Source organism: Lepidochelys olivacea, assembly GCF_965140295.1.
Source record: "Lepidochelys olivacea isolate rLepOli2 genome assembly, chromosome: 19".
NCBI classification, from domain to species: domain Eukaryota; kingdom Metazoa; phylum Chordata; order Testudines; family Cheloniidae; genus Lepidochelys; species Lepidochelys olivacea.
The window spans coordinates 18,872,271-18,895,582 of NC_140429.1; the positions used below are offsets into that span (position 1 = coordinate 18,872,271).

The 23,312-nt window shown below is 54.6% G+C and overlaps 1 protein-coding gene across 1 annotated transcript in view; it reads left to right on the forward strand.

The window, feature by feature from the left end:
* Positions 1-1,627: 1,627 nt before the first annotated feature.
* Positions 1,628-23,312, forward strand: part of SMPDL3B (sphingomyelin phosphodiesterase acid like 3B) — a 44,185-nt gene continuing 22,500 nt past the window's right edge. Inside the window, exons 1-6 of the mRNA XM_084609604.1 lie at positions 1,628-1,801; positions 9,611-9,824; positions 13,713-13,810; positions 16,621-16,764; positions 17,676-17,848; positions 18,010-18,190. Coding sequence (XP_084465730.1) covers positions 1,735-1,801; positions 9,611-9,824; positions 13,713-13,810; positions 16,621-16,764; positions 17,676-17,848; positions 18,010-18,190 — 877 coding nt within the window. The 5' untranslated portion in view covers positions 1,628-1,734. The remainder of the gene's footprint in view (positions 1,802-9,610; positions 9,825-13,712; positions 13,811-16,620; positions 16,765-17,675; positions 17,849-18,009; positions 18,191-23,312) is intronic.

The following is a 23,312-nucleotide window of genomic DNA, read 5'->3' on the forward strand; positions in this document are numbered from 1 at the left end:
CTAAGCGTCCTGAGCCTGGCTACCAGGTGAGCAAACAGGCCACCTGAAATCTGCACTGCAGGTAGGTCTTTGAGATAGCTAAATATTCAGACCCCAAGAGGGGAATTCACCCCTGCACTGTGCCTCCTTTTTGCTGACTTAAGCAGCCAAAAGAGGCCAGGAGGCCTCCCTGGAGAATGCCACCAGCTCAGAGGTTCACCTGTAGAATCATAGAATATCAGGGTTGGAAGGGACCTCAGGAGGTCATCTAGTCCAACCCCCTGCTCAAAGCAGGACCAATCCCCAGCCAGGGCTTTGTCAAGCCTGACCTTAAAAACTTCTAAGGAAGGAGATTCCACCACCTCCCTAGGTAACGCATTCCAGTGTTTCACCACCCTTGTCGTGAAAAAGTTTTTCCTAATATCCAACCTAAATCTCCCCCACTGCAACTTGAGACCATTACTCCTTGTTCTATCATCTGCTACCACTGAGAACAGTCTAGAGCCATCCTCTTTGGAACCCCCTTTCAGGTAGTTGAAAGCAGCTATCAAATCCCCCCACATTCTTCTCTTCTGAAGACTAAACATCCCCAGTTCCCTCAGCCTCTCCTCATAAGTCATGTGTTCCAGTCCCCTAATCATTTTTGTTGCCCTCCGCTGGACTCTTTCCAATTTTTCCACATCCTTCTTGCAGTGTGGGGCCCAAAACTGGACACAGTACTCCAGATGAGGCCTCACCAATGTCAAATAGAGGGGAACGATCACATCCCTTGATCTGCTGGCAATGCCCCTACTTATACATCCCAAAATGCCATTGGCCTTCTTGTCAACAAGGGCACACTGTTGACTCATATCCAGCTTCTCGTCCACTGTAACCCCTAGGTCCTTTTCTGCAGAACTGCTGCCTAGCCATTCGGTCCCTAGTCTGTAGCGGTGGATTGGATTCTTCCGTCCTAAGTGCAGGACTCTGCACTTGTCCTTGTTGAACCTCATCAGATTTCTTTTGGCCCAATCCTCCAATTTGTCTAGGTCCCTCTGTATCCTATCCCTGCCCTCCAGCGTATCTACCTCTCCTCCCAGTTTAGTGTCATCTGCAAACTTGCTGAGGGTGCAATCCACACCACCCTCCAGATCATTTATGAAGATATTGAACAAAACTGGCCCCAGGACCGACCCTTGGGGCACTCCACTTGATACCGGAAGCCAACTAGACATGGAGCCATTGATCACTACCCATTGAGCTTGACAATCTAGCCAGCTTTCTATCCACCTTATAGTCCATTCATCCAGCCCATACTTCTTCAACTTGCTGGGAAGAGTACTGTGGGAGAATACTGTAGTTCACCCTTGCCTATGCCAGGGATTGAATTGGCCCCCTATAAGCTGCTGAGTGGGGCAATGCAAGCCACCACTCCTCTATCCCTGCGTGGGTGCTACAGCCTCTCTGGTGAATGTCTGCAAGGGGGTAGCTAACATACTAGGAGGAAATAGAGCAAAGTGAGCGTTCAGTTAAACATGATCAAACAGCTCCCCTCTCCCTGCATGGACTCCCAGCAGCAGCAGTGCCCAGACTTGATTGCAAGTGACCCGCCATTGGCTGAGAACGTCTTTCTTGAGGCAAGCTGAAGTTGCTCCCACTTCACACATTGCCACAGAGTCAGGTGAGGTAACAACGTCCTGGGATTGGTTCTCTTCTCTGCAGCGAAGTGGGTAATTAGTCAGAAGCAGAAGCAGCTGGCAGAGCTCTTTGTCCCAGATGGATTCCTGGAGATTCTTGCTGCTTCTAATGTGCTGTAGGATTGTGACTGCTGCCACCGTCCAAGGTAACAGCCTCCTTGAGCTTCCTGTGGCCGCCTGGTTGCTCTAGACTGGGGGAAAGCCTGCTTCTTCCAAGGGGAGCTTTGCCATAACATGATTTCTAAACTAAACTTGGCTTGCTCACATCTCTTTAAATAGGCTGCAAGATATGAACATACCCACGGCTTCTGGGGCAGTGCATGGCTGGCTCTCTTTGCATTCATGAGGTTTATTTCCATCTGGCCACTGACATAAGATTGTGTTGAGACGTCCCCTGCTTCGAGGCACAGGCAGAAAGCATTGGGCTAGGCAGGATGGCAGAGAACTGGGCCCTGCCCCTGTTACTGGAAAAACATGTCAAACTTAAGAAAAGGCACACTTCTGTACTTGTTCCCTGTGTATCTACTATCCGAGCAACCCCCAAGTTACCCCCAAAGTGACAGAGATTAGGGGGCAAAGGCCTTCTCTGTCCAGTTTGTTCATGTGGTCTATTTGGTAGCATAGTGGGGCTGGTGGCTAAGGCAGCTGGTTTTGTGTGTGTGTATGTGTGTGTGCGTTTTTCACTGGGCAATAAGGGAGAGAATATTTAAAAAAACAGGAAAATGAGATTGAAAAAAGATTGTTTTAAAAACAAACAAGCTATTGGCAGGGTCCTTGGGGCTGGGGGAGAGGCCTGGAACAACCTAACTCAGTAATTAGACTGCAAGCTAACAGTGTTCCTTTAATTGGGTTGGGTTTAGGCACCATATGTCGACTCCAGCCGATAACAGACACGCACTCTGCCCTGAGGAATGTGAAATCCAAGTGTCGTCGTAACTCAAGAGACGGGGTTAGGGTGGGGGAAGGGATGGCGAGGTGTATAGCTGTGTGTGGTTATGGGACTGCTCTGAATTGCTATGGCCAGTGATGAGCTGCCAAAATCTTAACAACCGGCTCCCTTCTCACCCCACGAGGGGGTCGTGGCCCGCCCCCGCCCCCCGGGACTCCTGCCCCATCTAACCCCCTACATTCCTTGACGGCTCCCCCCTCCCAGAACCCCTGCCCCATCCACCCCTGTCCCCTGACTGCCCCCAGAACCGGGCAGGAGGGTCTTGTGGGCCACCGTAGTGGGTGCCCACCCCGCCCTGCCCCTAAGAGCCCGAGGGACCTGCCGGGGGGCGAGGTGGGGAGTCCCGGCGGTGCTTACCTGGGGCGGCTCCCAGGAAGCGTCCGGCAGGTTCCTCTGGTTCCTAGAGGTGGGATAGCGTAGCTGGGGGGGAGCAGGGGGAGCGGCCGCTCCCCCCACTGATCACATCAAAAGTGGCGCCTTAGGCGCCAGCTCTCTGGGACCTCCAGGGCTGGAGCACCCACGGGGAAAATTTGGTGGGTGCAGAGCCCCCACCGGCAGCTCCCCGCGCCCAGCCCCAGCTCACCTCCGCTCCGCCTCCTGCCCTGAACCCACCGCCCTGCTCTGCTTCTCCGCCTTCCCGCGAATCAGCTGTTCGGCAGGAAGCCTGGGAGGGCTGAGAAGCAGGCGGCGGCTTCGCGCTCAGGCCCAGGGTGGCGGAGGTGAGCTGGGGCGGGGAGCGGTTCCCCTGCACCCCCCGCCCAAGGTTAGCTGCTGCGGCGCAGGTGACCCTCCTCGCCCCCTTCTCCCCAGCTCCCCTCCGCCTCCCTGGGCCTGAGCGCGAAGCCGCCCCCTGCTTCTCAGCCCCCCGGCTTCCCGCGCCAACAGCTGATTCGCGGGAAGCGGTGGGGGGGGGCGGAGAAGCAGAGCGGGGTGGAGCGTAACTCAGGGGTGCAAGCGGAGCAGAGGTGAGCTGGGGCCGGGGGTGGGGCGGGGACCTGCCGGTGGGTGCTCTGCACCCACCAAATTCTCCCCATGGGTGCTCCAGCCCCGGAGCACCCACGGGGTCGGCGCCCAAGGCGCCACTTTTGGCTGGTTGTTACATTTAGAAGCCCTTTTAGAACTGGTTGTCCCTCGCGGTTCTAAAAGGGCTTCTAAATTTAACAACTGGTTCCAGCGCACCGGCTCCAGCTCACCACTGGCTATGGCCTCCCTGAGAGTGCTTGTTTGTAATCTATAGCTGTATTAAATGCACCTCACAGTTGGAGCTTTAAAGGAGGCAATGCTCCTTGTGCTAAAATTCTGCCCTTCCAAGTGTGAGGCCCCCTGCGTGGTTGCAGTGAAGTCAAGGATCCCTGACCCATTCCAGCTGCACATTCAGCACTGCAGCTCCAGTGGGGAGCAGAGAGCACTTCCCCACAACTTGCATCATGCACAGATCCCGGACACAAGTCCATGGCGCATGGCCAGGTTTCTCAGCCAGGGCCGGCTCCTAGTGCTTGAGAAACACTCTGCTTGTATCCTGCCCTGTTGCTAAACAAGTTCGCTGAATTGGGGGTCATCTCCCCCCCCCCAGCAAATCTGAGTGAGACAGGCCAGAAATTTGCCCTGAGCAGCCTCTTTCTAGATGATGTCCTGCTGTTCTCTCACACTGAGGATACCCCTCTGGGGGAGGGGACCCCACTTATTAGGAAGAGACAAGTAATAGTAGTGGGGAATCCAGTTATTAGAAATACAGATAGTTGTGTTTGGATGACCAGGAGAACCGCATGGTGAATTCCCTGCTAGATGCAAAGCTTGAAGATTCTTGAGACATCTAGATAGACTTATGTGCAGTGCTGGGGAGGAGCCAGTGGTCATGACATGTAGGTACCATAGGAGAAAGGTCCTGGAGGCCAAATTTAGGCTGCTAGGAAGGAGATTGAAGTCCAGGACTTCCCTAGTGGTATTCTCTGAAATGACAGGTTTCAGAGTAACAGCAGTGTTAGTCTGTATTCGCAAAAAGAAAAGGAGTACTTGTGGCACCTTAGAGACTAACCAATTTATTTGAGCATGAGCTTTCGTGAGTTACAACTCACTTGGTTAGTCTCTAAGGTGCCACAAGTACTCCTTTTCTTTTCTCTGAAATGCTTCCACTTCCACTCATAGGGCCGGTTAGACAGGCAGCACTGCAAGTTCTCAATGTGTGGGTGAGATGATGGTGTTTAGAGGAGGGGTTTATGTTTATTTGGAACTGGGGAACCTTTAGGGAAAGGAGGAGCACCGAACTACAGGCCTTAACCTGCTGGGTGATGGATGTGCTACCAACAGAGAAACATGTCACAGTCAGCCCTGCTTCAGCCTGTCAGCCATCCTGGAAATACTGTACACCAGAACTCTGGGGACTCTGCTGCTGCTGGGACATTGGAATCTCATAAGAACGGCCATACTGGGTCCAACCACTGGTCCACATAGCTCAGTAGCCTATCTTCCGACGGTGGCCAGAGCCATGCTTCAGGGAGAGTGAACAGAACAGGGCAATTTATCGAGTGATCCGTCCCGTGGTGTCCACTCCCAGCATCTGGCAGTCAGAGGCTTAGGGACACCCACAGCATGGGGCTATGTCCCTGATCATCTTGGATAATAGATATCGATGGACTTATCCTTCATGAACTTCTCTCATTCTTTTTAGAAGCCGGTTATACTTTTGGCCTTCACAACATCCCCTTGGCAACAAGTTTCCCAGGTTGACAGTGCACTCTGTGAAGTACTTGCTTTTGTTTGTTTTAAACCTGCTGCCTGTTAATTTCACTGGGTGATCACTGGGTCATATCCTATGTTATTTAATGTGAAGGGATAAATAACGCTTCCTTATTCACTTTCTCCGCCCCAGTCATGATTGTATAGACCCCTGTCCTATCTCCCCTCTGTCGTCTCTTTCCCAAGCTGGACAGTCCCCGTCTTTTTAATCTCTTTTCATGTGGAAGCTGTTACACAGCCCTTATGATGTTTTGTTGCCTTTCTCTGTATCTTTTCCAGTTCTAATCTATCCTTTTTTTTTTTTGAGATGGGGCTGACCAGAACTGCATGCAGTATTCAAGATGTGGGCATACCACTGATTTATATATTGGCATTATGATATTTTCTGTCTTATTTTCTATCCCTTTCCTAATGGTTCCTCACTTTCTGTTAGCTTTTTTTGACTGCCACAGCCTATTGAGCAGATGTTTTCAGAGAACTATTCATGATGACGTTAAGATCTCTTTCTTGAGTGGTAACAGCTAATTTAGACCCCATTGTTTTGTATGTATAGCTGGGATTACATTTTCCATTGTGCATTCTTACTTTTCATTTATCAACACTGAATTAAATCTGCCATTTCCTTCCCTGGTTACCCACTTTTGTGAGATTTCTTCGTAAATCTTCACAGTCTACTTTGGATTTAACAATTTTGAGTAATTTGGTATCAGCTGCAACCTTGCCACCTCACTGTTTACCCCTTTTCCAGATCATTTATGAACATGTTGAACAGCACAGGTCCCAGGACAGATCACTGGGGGACCCTGGTATTTACCTCTCTCTGCTATGAAAACTGACCATTTATTCCCACTGTTTGGTTCAGCTTTGTTTGTAACCAGTTATGATCCATGAGATTGCCTTCCCTCTTGTCCCCTGCCAAAGGCTCTTGGGCAAAGTAAGGAGTCATGGGATATCATCAAAGGCTTTTTGAAAGTCCAAATACACAGTATCCACTGGATCACCCTTATCCCTGTTTTCTGGTCAGTTCAAAGAATTCAAATAGACTGAGGCATGATTTCCATTTACAAAAGTCATGTTGACTCTTTACCAACAAATCGTGTTCATCTATATGTCTGATCATTCTGTTCTTTACAATAATTTCAACCAATCTACCTGGTACTGAAGCTAGGCTTCCTGGCCTGTAATTGCCAGGTTGCCTCTGGAGCCTTTTTAAAAATCAGCCTTAATTAGCTATTCTCCAGTCTCCAGAGGCCAATTTAAGTGTCGGTTACATACCACAGTTAGCAGTTCTCAGGACCGGCTCTAGGCACCAGCAAAGCAAGCACGTGCTTGGGGAGGCACAATTCCAGGGGCGGCGTCCGGCCACCCTTGGGCAGTTGTGCTCTCGGAGCTTGGGGCGGCAAAAAACCTAGAGCTGGCCCTGATAGCTCTGCAATTTCATATCTGAGTTCCTTCAGAACCCTTGGGTGAATACATCTGGTCCTGGTGACTTATTACTGTTTATCAATTTGTACCCAAACCTCCTCTATTGACACCGCAATCAAGGACAGTTCCTCAGATTTGTCACCTAAAAAGAACGGCTCAGGTGTGAGACTCTCTGCAGTGAAGATCGATGCAAAGAATTCATTTAGCTTCATCCGCAATGGCCTAGTCTTCCCTGAGTGCTTCTTTGTCTAGTGGCCCCACTGATACATCTAAGATTTTGACTATATTGACTGTACGCTTTCTTTCACATATAGTGCCACTCCCTCACCAGCATGACTTACTCTGTCATTCCGATATGTTTTGTACCCTGGTGTTACTGTGTCCCATTGATTATCAGCATTCCACCAAAGTTTCTGTAATACCTATTATATCCATATCCTCATTTAATGCCAGGTACTCAAGTGCACTCATCATAGTATTTAAACTTCTTGTATCTGTAGACAAGCACTTACAAGATTTGTCAGTCTTACGTTGTCTGCCTTTATGTGATGTAGCGATGGGACTTTTTTCAGTTCCTACCTGTACTTTATCAACTTCTATCCTCTCTTTGCAAGGATGTAGAGAATCCCCTTTAATAAAACCTCCCCTAAGGGATGTCTCTGTCTGAACCATGTGCTTCTCCACACTCGCTAGCTTTCCCCCAGCCCTTAGTTTAAACACACGTCTATGACCTTTTCCATTTTATATGCCACCAGTCTGGTCCTGTTTTGGTTTAGATGGAGCCCATCCTTTCTGAATAGAGGCAGGGTCAGTCAAAAGCTCACCTGTAGCTGATGGAGCCCAGAACTCACTTGCCATCTGCAGTATGACTTAAACCAGAGCTCAGTCCTTTCCAGGTACTAGTCTGGGAATGGGGTTCTTGTGCGTGCGTAGAGTAAACAAGTGCTCAGCTGCTGCAAGAGCTCAGGGAGTCAGGGAAATGGCTCCCCTCAGAGAGAAGATCAAGTCAGAACTAAACTCTTCCCCTGAAATGCTACTCAGCAGACAGCCAGGCCAGGCTAATGTTTTGTAAATGGAGGGCAGGGGCTCCGCTTCACTGCTACAACCAAGAGGAGCAAAAACCAGAAGGGGGCCCATAGAAAGGGGATTGCTGGCTCTATGGCCTGCTCCTCCATTCTCCCACTCCACTAAACTGCAGCTGCTCCTTTGTGGATTCCACTGGGGGATGGGGTCCTGGCAGCAGAAGGTGGATGCGGCCACGGGGTCAAAAAGCATTGTGGAGCAAAGAGCTTCAGCTTGGAAAGTGCTGGCTTCCCCAGAACCCCTATGTGCAGAGAACACAATAAAGAATCGCAGGAGGAGTCACTTTCCTCCAGCACTAAACAAGGAACTTGATTAGCGTAAGGACAACCATCATCTCCCTGCAGTTGCCTGGCATCTGTCTGTTCCTGCTTCAGCAGGCAGCTCCTGCCTGAAAACTTCCTTGCCCTTGTCTTGCTGCAGATTTTAAAGAAACCGTTCACTCACCCTTGCAGAACCCAGGGCAGCCCTTCCAGGGGAAGGGCCCAGCCGAAATGCTGCCAGCTTGACAGCGTCTGTGACAGCACCTTTAGAGATCTCCCGCTGCTGCGCTGCCAGGATGGCTGTGCCATCTGCCCAGAGCAGTGGTGACTAACAGCCCCCGAGCTCCGTCTGCAGGAGGCTCCCCCGCAGCGCCGGTGCAGAGGGTTTGCCAGGTCTGCACTGCCCCCGAAGAAGGGGCGAAGGCACTGCACAGGAGGCTGCAGTTAAGAAAACCCCAAATCCTCTCTGGGTCTCCCACTGACCGAGGGCTTGTTCCACCAACACAGCACCATTCAGCAAAGCCTCTCCTGCAGACACCAAGCAACAACAGGGAGATGTCCACAGGGCAGCTTTTCTGTCCTGGGGAGCAACCCCCATCTCTCCCTCTTCCAGATTGCTCAGTTCAGGCAGGCTCCTTGCTTTGATTCTGACCCTAGCCGTGCTTTAACCCCAGCTGAGATTTAGCTGCCCAAAATCCAAGTTCTGCACTCTGGCTTGGCCAGGGGTTCTACTAGGGTAGTGTGGCCACATGCTGGGGTCTGCTTTTGGAAACCATCACACTGATAATAATTCTATTAATCATTTGCTTGACTGTAGTATGGGGTCTTATGGTGGAAGTAGAAGCCCCCAACCCTCTCATGATGCAGCACTGCTGAGTTTATTGAAGACACAAGGCATGTTTAACTTTCAGGTAGGGATTACCTAGGTCAGGGATTGTCCACCCACTGCAGGTACATTGTCTTGTTAGCTCTAACAGACCCTCAGTCTCTGCAGCTGTGTGCACTGAGTGGTTAGTTTGAATTGCACTGCCCAGCAGTGTGTGTTTGGACCGTGCTGTATAGTATTATCTTGTCTGTCTATGGTACTTACTGCACTGATGGGGGCCAGGTATCTGAATACCTAACACTCTGTACTGTATTTACCCCCGGGACACAGGTCACTGCTATTATCCCCTTGTTACAGATGGGAACTGAGGCTTGGAGAGACTACGTGACTTACCCCAGGTCGCACAGGAAGTCTGTGGCAGAGGAGGGAATTGCGGACAGGTCTCCCAACTCCCAGGCCAGAGCCCTCCCCACTGAGCCTCTACTGCGGGCTTGGAAGTTATGTCAGTAAACTTCCCACATGGACGCTGGTTTGGGAATACCAGTATCTGCAAAGGGAATGATTCCAATCGAAATCTAGCTGTATAACGCTCTCTGACCTCATGGCTTCCCAGCTGGCACAGCTACTTCCGGTGTTTGATTGCACTGCATGGTGGTGTTTGTTCTGTCTTTGGCAGGTCACTTTTGGCATATCACAGACCTCCATTTGGACCCAGAATACAGCGTGGCAACAGACCCTCTCCAGGTGTGTCCGTCTGCTGGCTCCCAGCCAGTGTCCGATGCAGGCACATGGGGAAATTACATGTGTGATTCTCCTTGGATTCTCATAAACTCCTCCATTTATGCCATGAAGGAGATCCTGCCTGATCCAGACTTCATCCTTTGGACTGGGTAAGGAGTCCATCCATGCATAGCAGTGAAAGATAGGACTTATCATGTGATCATGCCCTATGAATGTTGTGATTAGGTGTCATGTGCAGAAACACGTTGAATTCTACTCACAGTGCACATGAGCACCTTCGGGTAATAGCTGCTACTCTGCAATTAGCAAATGTGTGGCTGCAGAGAGAGCCCCCACTCAGTTACAGAGGAATCTGATCCACTATTGCCAGTCTCAAGTGCTCCCAAATTATAGGAACACAGGCCAGGAAGGGACCTCCAGCTCATCAGATCTAGTCTCCTTCTATCATCATATCATCCCGTTCATAAACTTATCAAGCTCCCTCTTCAAACTAGTAAGGTTTCTCGCTCTCTCTGCTCCTATTGGGAGGCTGTTCCAGACCCTCATTCCTGTAATGTTTAGAAACCGTCTTCCAATTTCCAGCCTAAATTTATTCATGACCAATTTATACCCATTTGTTGTTCCAACATTGTCTTCTAGCTCAAATAGCTCTTGGACCAGATCCTCAAAGGCATTTAAACACCTAACTTGCAGTGGGTGTTAGCCACCTAAATACCTTTTGGGCCCTTCTCCCTCCCTGGCATTTACCCCCTAATGTATTTCTAGAGAGCAGTACGGATCCCTTTCAGCCTTCATTTTGCTAGGTTAAACAAGCCAAGCTCTTCTAGTCTCTTGTTGTAACACAGGCTCTCCATTTGCCTGATCATCCTAGTAGCCCTTCTCTGCTCCTGTTCCGGGTTCTTAAACCCATATTTCTTTCTTGAGTGTGGCTGACCAGAGCTGCACACAGAATCCCAGATGTCTTGCACAGTGGCATTATGAGTCAACCCCATTTAAATCATGAAACTGGCTTTAAAATAATGAGATTTAAAAGATGATAAAGTTGGGGGGAGAGGGAGAGTTAGATGCAATCGGTCGTTGAGGGGTCCATAGCCATGAGAGCTAGAAACTTCTGTGTTAAAGAACTGAAAATGGAGATTCCCACATAATCACAAGACTCCAGAAGCTGGGGCTTTAAGAAAAAGACACTGCTTATCCATTTATTTCTCCTAATTATTTGTAGAATGGCCATTCCTGCAGCATGCCTCAGGAGTCCAGAGCTCCCAGCAGTGTTGGTAGAAGGTACAGGCTGAGCTGGGACAATGGTTAGGGAAGAGTGAACCTCAAAACTGTATTTGGAGGCTATTCTGGGGTCCTGCTACAGTATCCACTTGGGATTTGGACATGCTTGCAATGTGAGACCTGGGCTGAGCTGGGGAGCAAGGGCAGCAGCATCCCAAGACAGAGGAGATATGTGGCCTTGCTCCCAAGCTGCTGCAGCAGCTGCATGCGCAATATAGGGGAGACAAGGATAAAGAAGCAGAAGTTGCTGTCCTCACTAATGAAGAAGCTGCTAAATACGGCCAGCCTTTCCCAAGTTCTCCCTTGTGTATCATTGGGGACATTTCAACTACCTAGGAGTAAGGCATGTGTTGCTGTCAGACACTTCTTCTCAGGCAGGAAGGAGTGCTCCTTTGCAGGTTCCTCTGGTTCGAGATAACTAATTCTGGAGCCTTCGGTGGGTATTTAAACAATAGCCTTTATTCTAGAAGTGAACCCATCCACACTGGAGCTGTGTGGGTCAGGCAGAGTCACAGTGGGGCAGCCTGGCTAGCAGATATCTCCTGGCCAGATAGCACCAGAGAACTGGTAACATATACAGTGTACGTATTAACAATTGACCAATCGTTACAGAGCACGAAGGAGTTAATCTAGTTACCTAACAACTCAGGAACCTGCTGCTGGCGGAGTCCGACTAGTACCCCGCCACAAATCATAACCAGACCCCTGCACCTCAGGCCAGGAGTCCCTTCTGCACACAGGCAGTCCCACAGCGGTCACGCAGTGGGCACCATGACTGACAGCCCCTAGGCTGCACTCGCTCTCCTGGCCCGATGCCGTTAGCAGAGTCATTGGACGCAGAGCTGTGCACTGTTCAAGGCACCAGAAGAAGGGTTTGCAAACAGCTTTGTGCCCCTTGGTATGACACTAAAGAAGAGTCTGGGAGACTTGGTTTGAAAAGGGGCTGTTTGACATGGATTCACCAAGGGAAGGTCATGCCTGACTAATCTAATCGCCTTCTATGATGAGATTACTGGTTCTGTGGATGAAGGGAAAGCAGTGGATGTATTGTTTCTTGACTTTAGCAAAGCTTTTGACACGGTCTCCCACAGTATTCTTGTCAGCAAGTTAAAGAAGGATGGGCTGGATGAATGCACCATAAGGTGGGTAGAAAGTTGGCTAGATTGTCGGGCTCAACGGGTAGTGATCAATGGCTCCATGTCTAGTTGGCAGCCGGTATCAAGTGGACTACCCCAGGGGTCAGTCCTGGGGCCGGTTTTGTTCAATATCTTCATAAATGATCTGGAGGATGGTGTGGATTGCACTCTCAGCAAATTTGCGGATGATACTAAACTGGGAGGAGTGGTAGATATGCTGGAGGGCAGGGATAGGATACAGAGGGACCTAGACAAATTGGAGGATTGGGCCAAAAGAAATCTGATGAGGTTCAATAAGGATAAGTGCAGGGTCCTGCACTTAGGACGGAAGAACCCAATGCACCGCTACAGACTAGGGACCGAATGGCTAGGCAGCAGTTCTGTGGAAAAGGACCTAGGGGTGACAGTGGACGAGAAGCTGGATATGAGCCAGCAGTGTGCCCTTGTTGCCAAGAAGGCCAATGGCATTTTGGGATGTATAAGTAGGGGCATAGCGAGCCTATCGAGGGACGTGATCGTCCCCCTCTATTCGACATTGGAGAGGCCTCATCTGGAGTACTGTGTCCAGTTTTGGGCCCCACACTACAAGAAGGATGTGGAAAAATTGGAGAGAGTCCAGCGAAGGGCAACAAAAATGATTAGGGGTCTGGAACACATGAGTTATGAGGAGAGGCTGAGGGAACTGGGATTGTTTAGTCTGCAGAAGAGAAGAATGAGGGGGGATTTGATAGCTGCTTTCAACTACCTGAGAGGTGGTTCCAGAGAGGATGGTTCTAGACTATTCTCAGTGGTGGAAGAGGACAGGACAAGGAGTAATGGTCTCAAGTTGCAGTGGGGGAGGTTCAGGTTGGATATTAGGAAAAACTTTTTCACTAGGAGGGTGGTGAAACACTTGCCTAGGGAGGTGGTGGAATCTCCTTCCTTAGAAGTTTTTAAGGTCAGGCTTGACAAAGCCCTGGCTGGGAGATTTAATTGGGTATGGGTCCTGCTTTTGAGCAGGGGGTTGGACTAGATGACCTCCTGAGGTCCCTTCCAACCCTGATATTCTATGATTGTATGACATATGGGGAATGTCATGTCTGCTCTCCGGTTCTGCTGGAGGTCCTTCTTGGAGCACCCAGAGAGCAGAGTTGGGAGCCCTTGATTAAAGAGGTGGGAGTTTGCATCTCTAACAAATGGGCTTTTCTCCAGCTGTGCAGGCAGGCAGGTGTGTTACAAACAAAGAGCTTTATTTCCCCTCAGTTAATCAGGATTTATTCTCTTGGTATGTGTAACTCATAACCTCATGGCATCTTCCAGAAACAACAGAGTATAGCCAGACCCAGATTTCTAATGTAAAAAGAAAAAGCTGAACAAAATGGAACAAACTCTTGCCCTGAACAGTTCCCCAAATGTTCACGTGAAATCACATCCCCATGCTAGGCGTAAGTTACCTACAGGCTGCCTTTACTATTGTGTGTGCAGGTGCTTCCCTGAGACAAGGTGAGTGAGGAAGTAGCTTTTACACCTATTCACCTTGACTCTCTAGTATCCTGGGACTGACATGGTTATCACAACTCTGCATACAGACTCTTCCCTTTCAGACTGCTAGCTGCATGTGATGTTTGTGCTGTTTTCCAGTGACGATACCCCTCATGTCCCCAATGAGAAACTTGGAGAAGAAGCAGTGCTGGAAATAATTGCCAATTTGACTGCTCTGATAAAACGGGCGTTTCCAGGTACGATTCACCTGAGCTGACAAACCAAGAAGGTGGCAGTGCAGAGAATATCTGACCCAGCATCCCACTGGCAGGAAAGACCAGCTCAGCCAGATAGAGATGGCAGATCTAGAGAAGGGGCAGCCATCTAAGGGGTCAAGAAATCTAGCACACTTGGGATATGAGGGAATATTTGTCCCCCTTCCTATGATTTATAAACTCTACGCCTGGGAGGGGTGGAGGGGGTCCAGAACACCCTTATGGTCTCTGATTAGCTTCACTCTTGAAGGGGCAACACACTGCAAGGGGGAAGTTTGGAATAGCAGCAGCCTTTGAATAATTCATGGTGAAAAAAACCATTGGAAACCTCCTCTCCTGCTTGAACATCTCAGCAATGGGGAGAAGAAATTATCCCAACACTGGGGCTGGACCCACCAGATCAGTGGAGAGATGCTGGCCTAGCACTGGAATGCCCCAGCAAAGTACATCAAGCCCATAATTGAACTGTGTCTCTGGAAAACCAAACGTGGATCATTCCTCGGAGGGGCCACGGCTGCCCACTTGAGAAACCTAGTGCAAAAGGAAAGGAGGACTTGTGGCACCTTAGAGACTAACAAATTTATTTGAGCATAAGCTTTTGTGGGCTACAGCTCACTTCATCAGATGCATGCAGTGGAAAATACAGTGGGGAGATTTTATATAAACGGAGAACATGAAACAATGGGTGTTGCCATACACACTGTAACAAGAGTGATCAGGTAAGGTGAGCTATTACCAGCAGGAGAGGAAAAAAACAAAAGCCTTTTGTAGTGATCAAGATGGGCCATTTCCAGCAGTTGACAAGAACGTGTGAGGAACGGGGGGGGGGGGGGGGGAGAGGGGGGGGGGGAAGAATAAACATGGAGAAATAGTTTTACTTCCAGTCTTTATTCAAGCCTAAGTTAATGGTGTCCAGTTTGCAAATTAATTCCAATTCAGCAGTCTCTCGTTGGAGTCTGTTTTTTGAAGTTTTTTTTGTTGAAGAATTGCCACTTTTAGGTCTGTAATCGAGAGACCACAGAGATTGAAGTGTTCTCCGACTGGTTTTTGAATGTTATAATTCTTGACGTCTGCTTTGTGTCCATTTATTCTTTTACGTAGAGACTGTCCAGTTTGGCCAATGTACATGGCAGAGGGGCATTGCTGGCACATGATGGCATATATCACATTGGTGGATGTGCAGGGGAACGAGCCTCTGATAGTGTGGCTGATGTGATTAGGCCCTGTGATGGTGTCCCCTGAATAGATATGTGGACACAGTTGGCAACGGGCTTTGTTGCAAGGATACGGTCCTGGGTTAGTGGTTCTGTTGTGTGGTGTGTGGTTGCTGGTGAGTATTTGCTTCAGGTTGGTTGCTGTCTAATCACATCAGCCACACTATCAGAGGCTTGTTCACCTGCACATCTACCAATGTGGTATATGCCATCATGTGCCAGCAATGCCCCTCTGCCATGTACACTGGCCAAACTGGACAGTCTCTACGTAAAAGAATAAATGGACACAAATCAGACGTCAAGAATTATAACATTCATTTCCCCATGTTTATTTCTCCCCCCCTCCCCCTCCCCCATCCACTGTTCCTCAGACATTCTTGTCAACTGCTGGAAATGGCCCACCTTGATTATCACTCTAAAAGTCTCCCCCCCTCCCCCGCACCGGCTCTCCCTGCTGGTCATAGCTCACCTTACCTGATCACTCTCCTTACAGTGTGTATGGTAACACCCATTGTTTCATGTTCTCTGTGTATATAAATCTCCCCACTGTATTTTGCACTGAATGCATCCGATGAAGTGAGCTGTAGCTCACAAAAGCTCATGCTCAAATAAATTTGTTCGTCTCTAAGGTGCCACAAGTCCTCCTTTTCTTTTTGGGGATACAGACTGACATGGCTGTTACTCTGAAAGCGGTTTAGTGCAAAAGGCCCCCTCCTGAGTGAGTGTCTCTCCAGTGCTCCTGCAGGGGTGAAATGTGCACAGCATGGAGTCAGTCAGCATTTCCCACAGCTGACTGCACTGCTGGCAAAAGGTGCCAGGCTGCGGCTCTGGAAACTGGCAGCTTCCATGTCCCTGCAAATGCCCACCCTGAACAGCTCCTCACCGGGGGCTCACCCGACAGTCTCCCCCCCGCCCCCCGAGTGCTCGCCCTGAACAGCTCCTCGCCGGGGGCTCACCCAACAGTCCTATCCTCTTCCCCCCCTCCCCCCGAGTGCTCACCCTAAGCACTCCCTATCCCCTTTGTGCTCACTCTAAGTCACTCACTATAAATGGCTCCCCAGGTGCTGACTTTAAGCAGTTCCTCAAGTGCTCCCCTAAACAGCTCCTCCCCAAGGACTGACCTGCACAATTCCTCCCTAGACTCTACTTAAAGCCCTCAAAATAGCCCCTCACTGGGACGTGTTGGCCCTCTGTCCGGGGGTGAGGGGCAGGGTTTCTCTCCCTAGGTTTGCTACAGGTATTTTGGTGGAGCTGCAGCAGTTCAGAACACCACAGGTGTCCCCAGTGCAGATGTCTCCATGCACGAGAGGGGAATTCACTCCAAACCCTGTCCAGGCCTCAGGCTGCTCACAAGGGGCCTATTAGCGTTTTTGTTCCCCAGCCCCTCGGCTGAGACCACCATGTTGGATGGGAATGTCATTCAGCCATTCCTGCCCTGCGAAGGGGTGACCTAGCATTGACTGGCCCCATATTCTCTTGCCCTACCCTGAGCCATTCTGTCCTCTCCCTTAACTCTCTTGCACTCCAGCACCAAAACAGGCCACAAGTTCCTTCATGTTTTCTCTTGATTTTCTCCAGGCACTAAAGTCTATCCTGCGATGGGCAATCATGACTTCCATCCCAAGAACCAGTTCCCAGCTGAGACGCACAGGATCTACAACGCCACAGCAGAACTGTGGCGCTCATGGCTCGGCAGCGCCTCCATCCCGGCATTCAAAGCAGGCATGCCCGTCATCCGGCACGGCTAGCTCCCGCTGTCTGCACTGCTGGGGGAAGAAGGCGGAGGAATCCCCAGTGACATGCTGCCCATGCAATGCTGCCCTCTACAGATAGGGCAGTTTTGGGCATATCTGCAGCTAGAGGAAGGGCCCTAGCAATAGGCTGCCAACCTGGTGCCACTCACCAGCTCTGAATTCACTTACACATGAGAAAAGGAAAGATGGTTCCTTGTACCTCAATCTCTCCTGCTTTCTCACAGTTGCACGAGAAGGGTGGCCTAGGAGTGTCCCTTATAGTACAGAAGATGTAGGACTGGGCTGTAATGAATATGAGGGTCTGAGGCTGTGGGACTCAGACAGAGCCCGTGGTTCTTGCTGTCTCTCCAGCTCCTGGACTGACTTGCGCAGATCACCACTCAGAGCCTCCCTTAATCCTGGTCTGACATAGGCAGCCATGGGTGGAAGTGCTGGTTACACTAGAGCCATAGACTGCCCTGAAATAATTTTACTCCAGATGAACGTGTCCTCCTTGAACAGGAACAAAGGATGCATTTACAAACTCCCAGACATGCAGGAGAGCGGTGTGCTGGGCCACTTTGAGCTTCTTCATAAAACCTTTCCCATCATTGCATGACCAGCACTTCAGCTGCATGGCTGGAAGCAGCTCTGGGAGCACTGATGCAGGCAGGGCTCTAGGAAGCTTCTGGTCTGCTAACCATCATCCACTAACCCTGCTCAGATCAGATCCACAGCACATGGTGTTCAATGTGCTGGCAGCCGTGCCCAGACTAGGGCCCCCATCATAGCTATCACCATGGAGCTGAACCTGAGGTAGAAACAGGAGGGGAATTTGGGGCACAAAAGCCAGCAAATGTTGTACCATCAGGTCCGTCTCCTGCTGGTTGTGTTTTGCAGGTGCTTTCTACAGCGAGAAGCTGCTTGGTCCCAATACCAAAGGACGAATGATTGTCCTCAACACCAATCTGTACTATGATAGCAATAATCAGACAGCTGGCTTGGAGGACCCTAGTGGGCAGTTCCAGTGGCTGGAAGATGTGCTGACCAATGCGTCAAAAGCAGAAGAAATGGTAAAACTGTTTTCTTCTTGACTTCTCCCACCCTGGAATGTCCCTCCTGGAAGCCCCTTCTGCTGCTGAGCTCCTCCTTAGTCTAGAAACCCTGGAGAGCCTCTACTCTGCTTGGGCGCACGCACTCAGTCTGTACTCAGCCCGGCTCTTTCCTGTTGTAGGTCTATATTGCAGGGCACATCCCGCCTGGCTTCTTTGAGAAGAAGCAGAGCAAATCCTGGTTCCGGAAGCACTTTAACAAACGCTATACAGAGATCGTGCAGCAGCACCATGCAGTGATAGCGGCCCAGTTCTTTGGGCACCATCACACTGACAGCTTTCGGATGTTTTACAGCAATGGAGGTACCGTTCCTTGGCTTGGTCTGAGCCATTCACCCACAGCCCCGTCCACTCTAGGAGAACATCCCATTACTGACCATGGTTCTCTGTAACCGTTCCCCAAATGCTAGGAAAGACTTGTTCTGCATCACACTCTCTGAAATTGAATGGACGGTGGTTTGGTCCGGTCTATTCTAGCACATAGACTTGTCAGTACCAAATCAGGGGACCCTTTGCTGAAAACCGCTGTCACCATGGTGTGGCAAGACCTGTAAGCCTGCCGGTGTTACTGTTCGGCGAGTCTTCCTGCCTCCCAGCACTGTGCAGGGCCAGAGTGCACTGCCCCACCTGAGGCTGGTGACTGTCCTCCAGGCACTCCGTCCCCACCTGCTGAGGCCCTATGGGGTAGTGGCACAGATCTTTCCAGCCCGCGTAACTCACTGGTCAGTGTCTGCCATGGAGCTCTCTGAGTGGGAGCCACAGACAGAGCCAGATTAACTCCCCTGTGGGCCTGGGGCTAATAGATTTTGTGGGACCCTTGTATACAAGTCTTTTTCCTAATTTAAAACAAAATGATCACAATTATGGCATTGAGGCTATTAACGCTATACAAAACTTGTCTTTTAATTAACATAATGTCATTCAGTGGTTACATTTCAGTCTTAAAACATGTAGAATATAGTTAAGTTAATTCAAAATAGGTGGCTACTTATCTTAGAACAGCTGTTATATTAGTTCCTTTCTGGGAGGGAGTTGGGTGCAGGAGGGGGCTCCGGGCTGAGGGGCGCAGGCTCTGGGAGGGAGCTGGGTGCAGGAGGGGGCTCCGGGCTGAGGGGCGCAGGCTCTGGGAGGGAGCTGGGTGCAGGAGGGGGCTCCGGGCTGAGGGGTGCAGGCTCTGGGAGGGAGTTGGGTGCAGGAGGGGGCTCCGGGCTGAGGGGCGCGGGCTCTGGGAGGGAGCTGGGTGCAGGAGGGGGCTCCGGGCTGAGGGGTGCGGGCTCTGGGAGGGAGCTGTGTGCAGGAGGGGGCTCCGGGCTGAGGGGTGCGGGCTCTGGGAGGAAGCTGGGTGCAGGAGGGGGCTCCGGGCTGAGGGGTGCGGGCTCTGGGAGGGAGCTGGGTGCAGGAGGGGGCTCCGGGCTGAGGGGTGCGGGCTCTGGGAGGGAGCTGGGTGCAGGAGGGGGCTCCGGGCTGAGGGGTGCGGGCTCTGGGAGGAAGCTGGGTGCAGGAGGGGGCTGAGGGGCGCGGGCTCTGGGAGGGAGTTGGGTGCAGGAGGGGGCTCCGGGCTGACGGGTGCGGGCTCTGGGAGGGAGCTGGGTGCAGGAGGGGGCTCCGGGCTGAGGGGTGCGGGCTCTGGGAGGGAGCTGGGTGCAGGAGGGGGCTCCAGGCTGAGGGGTGCGGGCTCTGGGAGGGAGCTGGGTGCAGGAGGGGGCTCCAGGCTGAGGGGTGCGGGCTCTGGGAGGGAGCTGGGTGCAGGAGGGGGCTCCGGGCTGAGGGGTGCGGGCTCTGGGAGGGAGCTGGGTGCAGGAGGGGGCTCCAGGCTGACGGGTGCGGGCTCTGGGAGGGAGCTGGGTGCAGGAGGGGGCTCCGGGCTGAGGGCTCTGGGAGGGAGCTGGGTGCAGGAGGGGGCTCCGGGCTGAGGGCTCTAGGAGGGAGTTGGGTGCAGGAGGGGGCTCCGAGCTGAGGGGTGCGGGCTCTGGGAGGGAGCTCGGTGCAGGAGGGGGCTCCGGGCTGAGGGATGCGGGCTCTGGGAGGGAGTTGGCTGCAGGAGGGGGCTCCGGGCTGAGGGGCGCAGGCTCTGGGAGGGAGCTGGGTGCAGGAGGGGGCTCCGGGCTGAGGGGTGCGGGCTCTGGGAGGGAGCTGGGTGCAGGAGGGGGCTCCAGGCTGAGGGGTGCGGGCTCTGGGAGGGAGCTGGGTGCAGGAGGGGGCTCCAGGCTGAGGGGTGCGGGCTCTGGGAGGGAGCTGGGTGCAGGAGGGGGCTCCGGGCTGAGGGGTGCGGGCTCTGGGAGGGAGCTGGGTGCAGGAGGGGGCTCCCGGCTGAGGGCTGAGGGCTCTGGGAGGGAGCTGGGTGCAGGAGGGGGCTCCGGGCTGAGGGGTGCGGGCTCTAGGAGGGAGTTGGGTGCAGGAGGGCGCTCCGGGCTGAGGGGCGCGGGCTCTGGGAGGGAGCTGGGTGCAGGAGGGGGCTCCAGGCTGAGGGCTCTGGGAGGGAGCTGGGTGCAGGAGGGGGCTCCGGGCTGAGGGCTCTAGGAGGGAGTTGGGTGCAGGAGGGGGCTCCGAGCTCAGGGATGCGGGCTCTGGGAGGGAGTTGGCTGCAGGAGGGGGCTCCGGGCTGAGGGGCGCAGGCTCTGGGAGGGAGCTGGGTGCAGGAGGGGGCTCCGGGCTGAGGGGTGCGGGCTCTGGGAGGGAGTTGGGTGCAGGAGGGGGCTCCGGGCTGAGGGGTGCGGGCTCTGGGAGGGAGCTGGGTGCAGGAGGGGGTTCCGGGCTGAGGGCTCTAGGAGGGAGTTGGGTGCAGGAGGGGGCTCCGGGCTGAGGGGTGCGGGCTCTGGGAGGGAGCTGGGTGCAGGAGGGGGCTCCGGGCTGAGGGGCGCGGGCTCTGGGAGGGAGTTAGGTGCAGGAGGAGGCTCCGGGCTGAGGGGTGCGGTCTCTGGGAGGGAGCTGGGTGCAGGAGGGGGCTCCAGGCTGAGGGGTGCGGGCTCTGGGAGGGAGCTGGGTGCAGGAGGGGGCTCCGGGCTGACGGCTCTGGGAGGGAGTTGGGTGCAGGAGGGGGCTCCGGGCTGAGGGGTGCGGGCTCTGGGAGGGAGCTGGGTGCAGGAGGGGGCTCCGGGCTGAGGGGTGCGGGCTCTGGGAGGGAGCTGGGTGCAGGAGGGGGCTCCGGGGTCAGGGGCGCAGGCTCTGGGAGGGAGCTGGGTGCAGGAGGGGGCTCCGGGCTGAGGGGCGCAGGCTCTGGGAGGGAGCTGGGTGCAGGAGGGGGCTCCGGGCTGAGGGGTGCGGGCTCTGGGAGGGAGTTGGGTGCAGGAGGGGGCTCCGGGCTGAGGGGTGCGGGCTCTGGGAGGGAGCTGGGTGCAGGAGGGGGATCCGGGCTGAGGGCTCTAGGAGGGAGTTGGGTGCAGGAGGGGGCTCCGGGCTGAGGGGTGCGGGCTCTGGGAGGGAGCTGGGTGCAGGAGGGGGCTCCGGGCTGAGGGGCGCGGGCTCTGGGAGGGAGTTAGGTGCAGGAGGAGGCTCCGGGCTGAGGGGTGCGGTCTCTGGGAGGGAGCTGGGTGCAGGAGGGGGCTCCAGGCTGAGGGGTGCGGGCTCTGGGAGGGAGCTGGGTGCAGGAGGGGGCTCCGGGCTGAGGGCTCTGGGAGGGAGCTGGGTGCAGGAGGGGGCTCCGGGCTGAGGGCTCTAGGAGGGAGTTGGGTGCAGGAGGGGGCTCCGGGCTGAGGGGTGCGGGCTCTGGGAGGGAGCTGGGTGCAGGAGGGGGCTCCGGGCTGAGGGGTGCGGGCTCTGGGAGGGAGCTGGGTGCAGGAGGGGGCTCCGGGCTGAGGGCTGAGGGCTCTAGGAGGGAGCTGGGTGCAGGAGGGGGCTCCGGGCTGAGGGGTGCGGGCTCTGGGAGGGAGCTGGGTGCAGGAGGGGGCTCCGGGCTGAGGGGCGCGGGCTCTGGGAGGGAGCTGGGTGCAGGAGGGGGCTCCAGGCTGAGAGGTGCGGGCTCTGGGAGGGAGCTGGGTGCAGGAGGGGGCTCCGGGCTGAGGGCTCTGGGAGGGAGCTGGGTGCAGGAGGGGGCTCCGGGCTGAGGGCTCTAGGAGGGAGTTGGGTGCAGGAGGGGGCTCCGGGCTGAGGGGTGCGGGCTCTGGGAGGGAGCTGGGTGCAGGAGGGGGCTCCGGGCTGAGGGGTGCGGGCTCTGGGAGGGAGCTGGGTGCAGGAGGGGGCTCCGGGGTCAGGGGCGCAGGCTCTGGGAGGGAGTTGCGTGCAGGAGAGGGTGAGGGGTGCGGGCTCTGGGAGGAAGCTGGGTGCAGGAGGGGGCTCTGGGCTGAGGGGTGCGGGCTCTGGGAGGGAGCTGGGTGCAGGAGGGGGCTCCAGGCTGAGGGGTGCGGGCTCTGGGAGGGAGCTGGGTGCAGGAGGGGGCTCCGGGCTGAGGGGTGCGGGCTCTGGGAGGGAGCTGGGTGCAGGAGGGGGCTCCGGGCTGAGGGGTGCGGGCTCTGGGAGGGAGCTGGGTGCAGGAGGGGGCTCCGGGCTGAGGGCTCTGGGAGGGAGCTGGGTGCAGGAGGGGGCTCCGGGCTGAGGGGTGCGGGCTCTAGGAGGGAGTTGGGTGCAGGAGGGCACTCCGGGCTGAGGGGTGCGGGCTCTGGGAGGGAGCTGGGTGCAGGAGGGGGCTCCAGGCTGAGAGGTGCGGGCTCTGGGAGGGAGCTGGGTGCAGGAGGGGGCTCCGGGCTGAGGGCTCTGGGAGGGAGCTGGGTGCAGGAGGGGGCTCCGGGCTGAGGGCTCTGGGAGGGAGCTGGGTGCAGGAGGGGGCTCCGGGCTGAGGGCTCTAGGAGGGAGTTGGGTGCAGGAGGGGGCTCCGGGCTGAGGGGTGCGGGCTCTGGGAGGGAGCTGGGTGCAGGAGGGGGCTCCAGGCTGAGGGGTGCGGGCTCTGGGAGGGAGCTGGGTGCAGGAGGGGGCTCCGGGCTGAGGGGCGCGGGCTCTGGGAGGGAGTTGGGTGCAGGAGAGGGTGAGGGGTGCGGGCTCTGGGAGGGAGCTGGGTGCAGGAGGGGGCTCCAGGCTGAGGGGTGCGGGCTCTGGGAGGGAGCTGGGTGCAGGAGGGGGCTCCGGGCTGAGGGCTCTGGGAGGGAGCTGGGTGCAGGAGGGGGCTCCGGGCTGAGGGCTCTAGGAGGGAGTTGGGTGCAGGAGGGGGCTCCGGGCTGAGGGGTGCGGGCTCTGGGAGGGAGCTGGGTGCAGGAGGGGGCTCCGGGCTGAGGGGTGCGGGCTCTGGGAGGGAGCTGGGTGCAGGAGGGGGCTCCGGGGTCAGGGGCGCGGGCTCTGGGAGGGAGTTGGGTGCAGGAGAGGGTGAGGGGTGCGGGCTCTGGGAGGGAGCTGGGTGCAGGAGGGGGCTCCGGGCTGAGGGGTGCGGGCTCTGGGAGGGAGCTGGGTGCAGGAGGGGGCTCCGGGCTGAGGGGTGCGGGCTCTAGGAGGGAGTTGG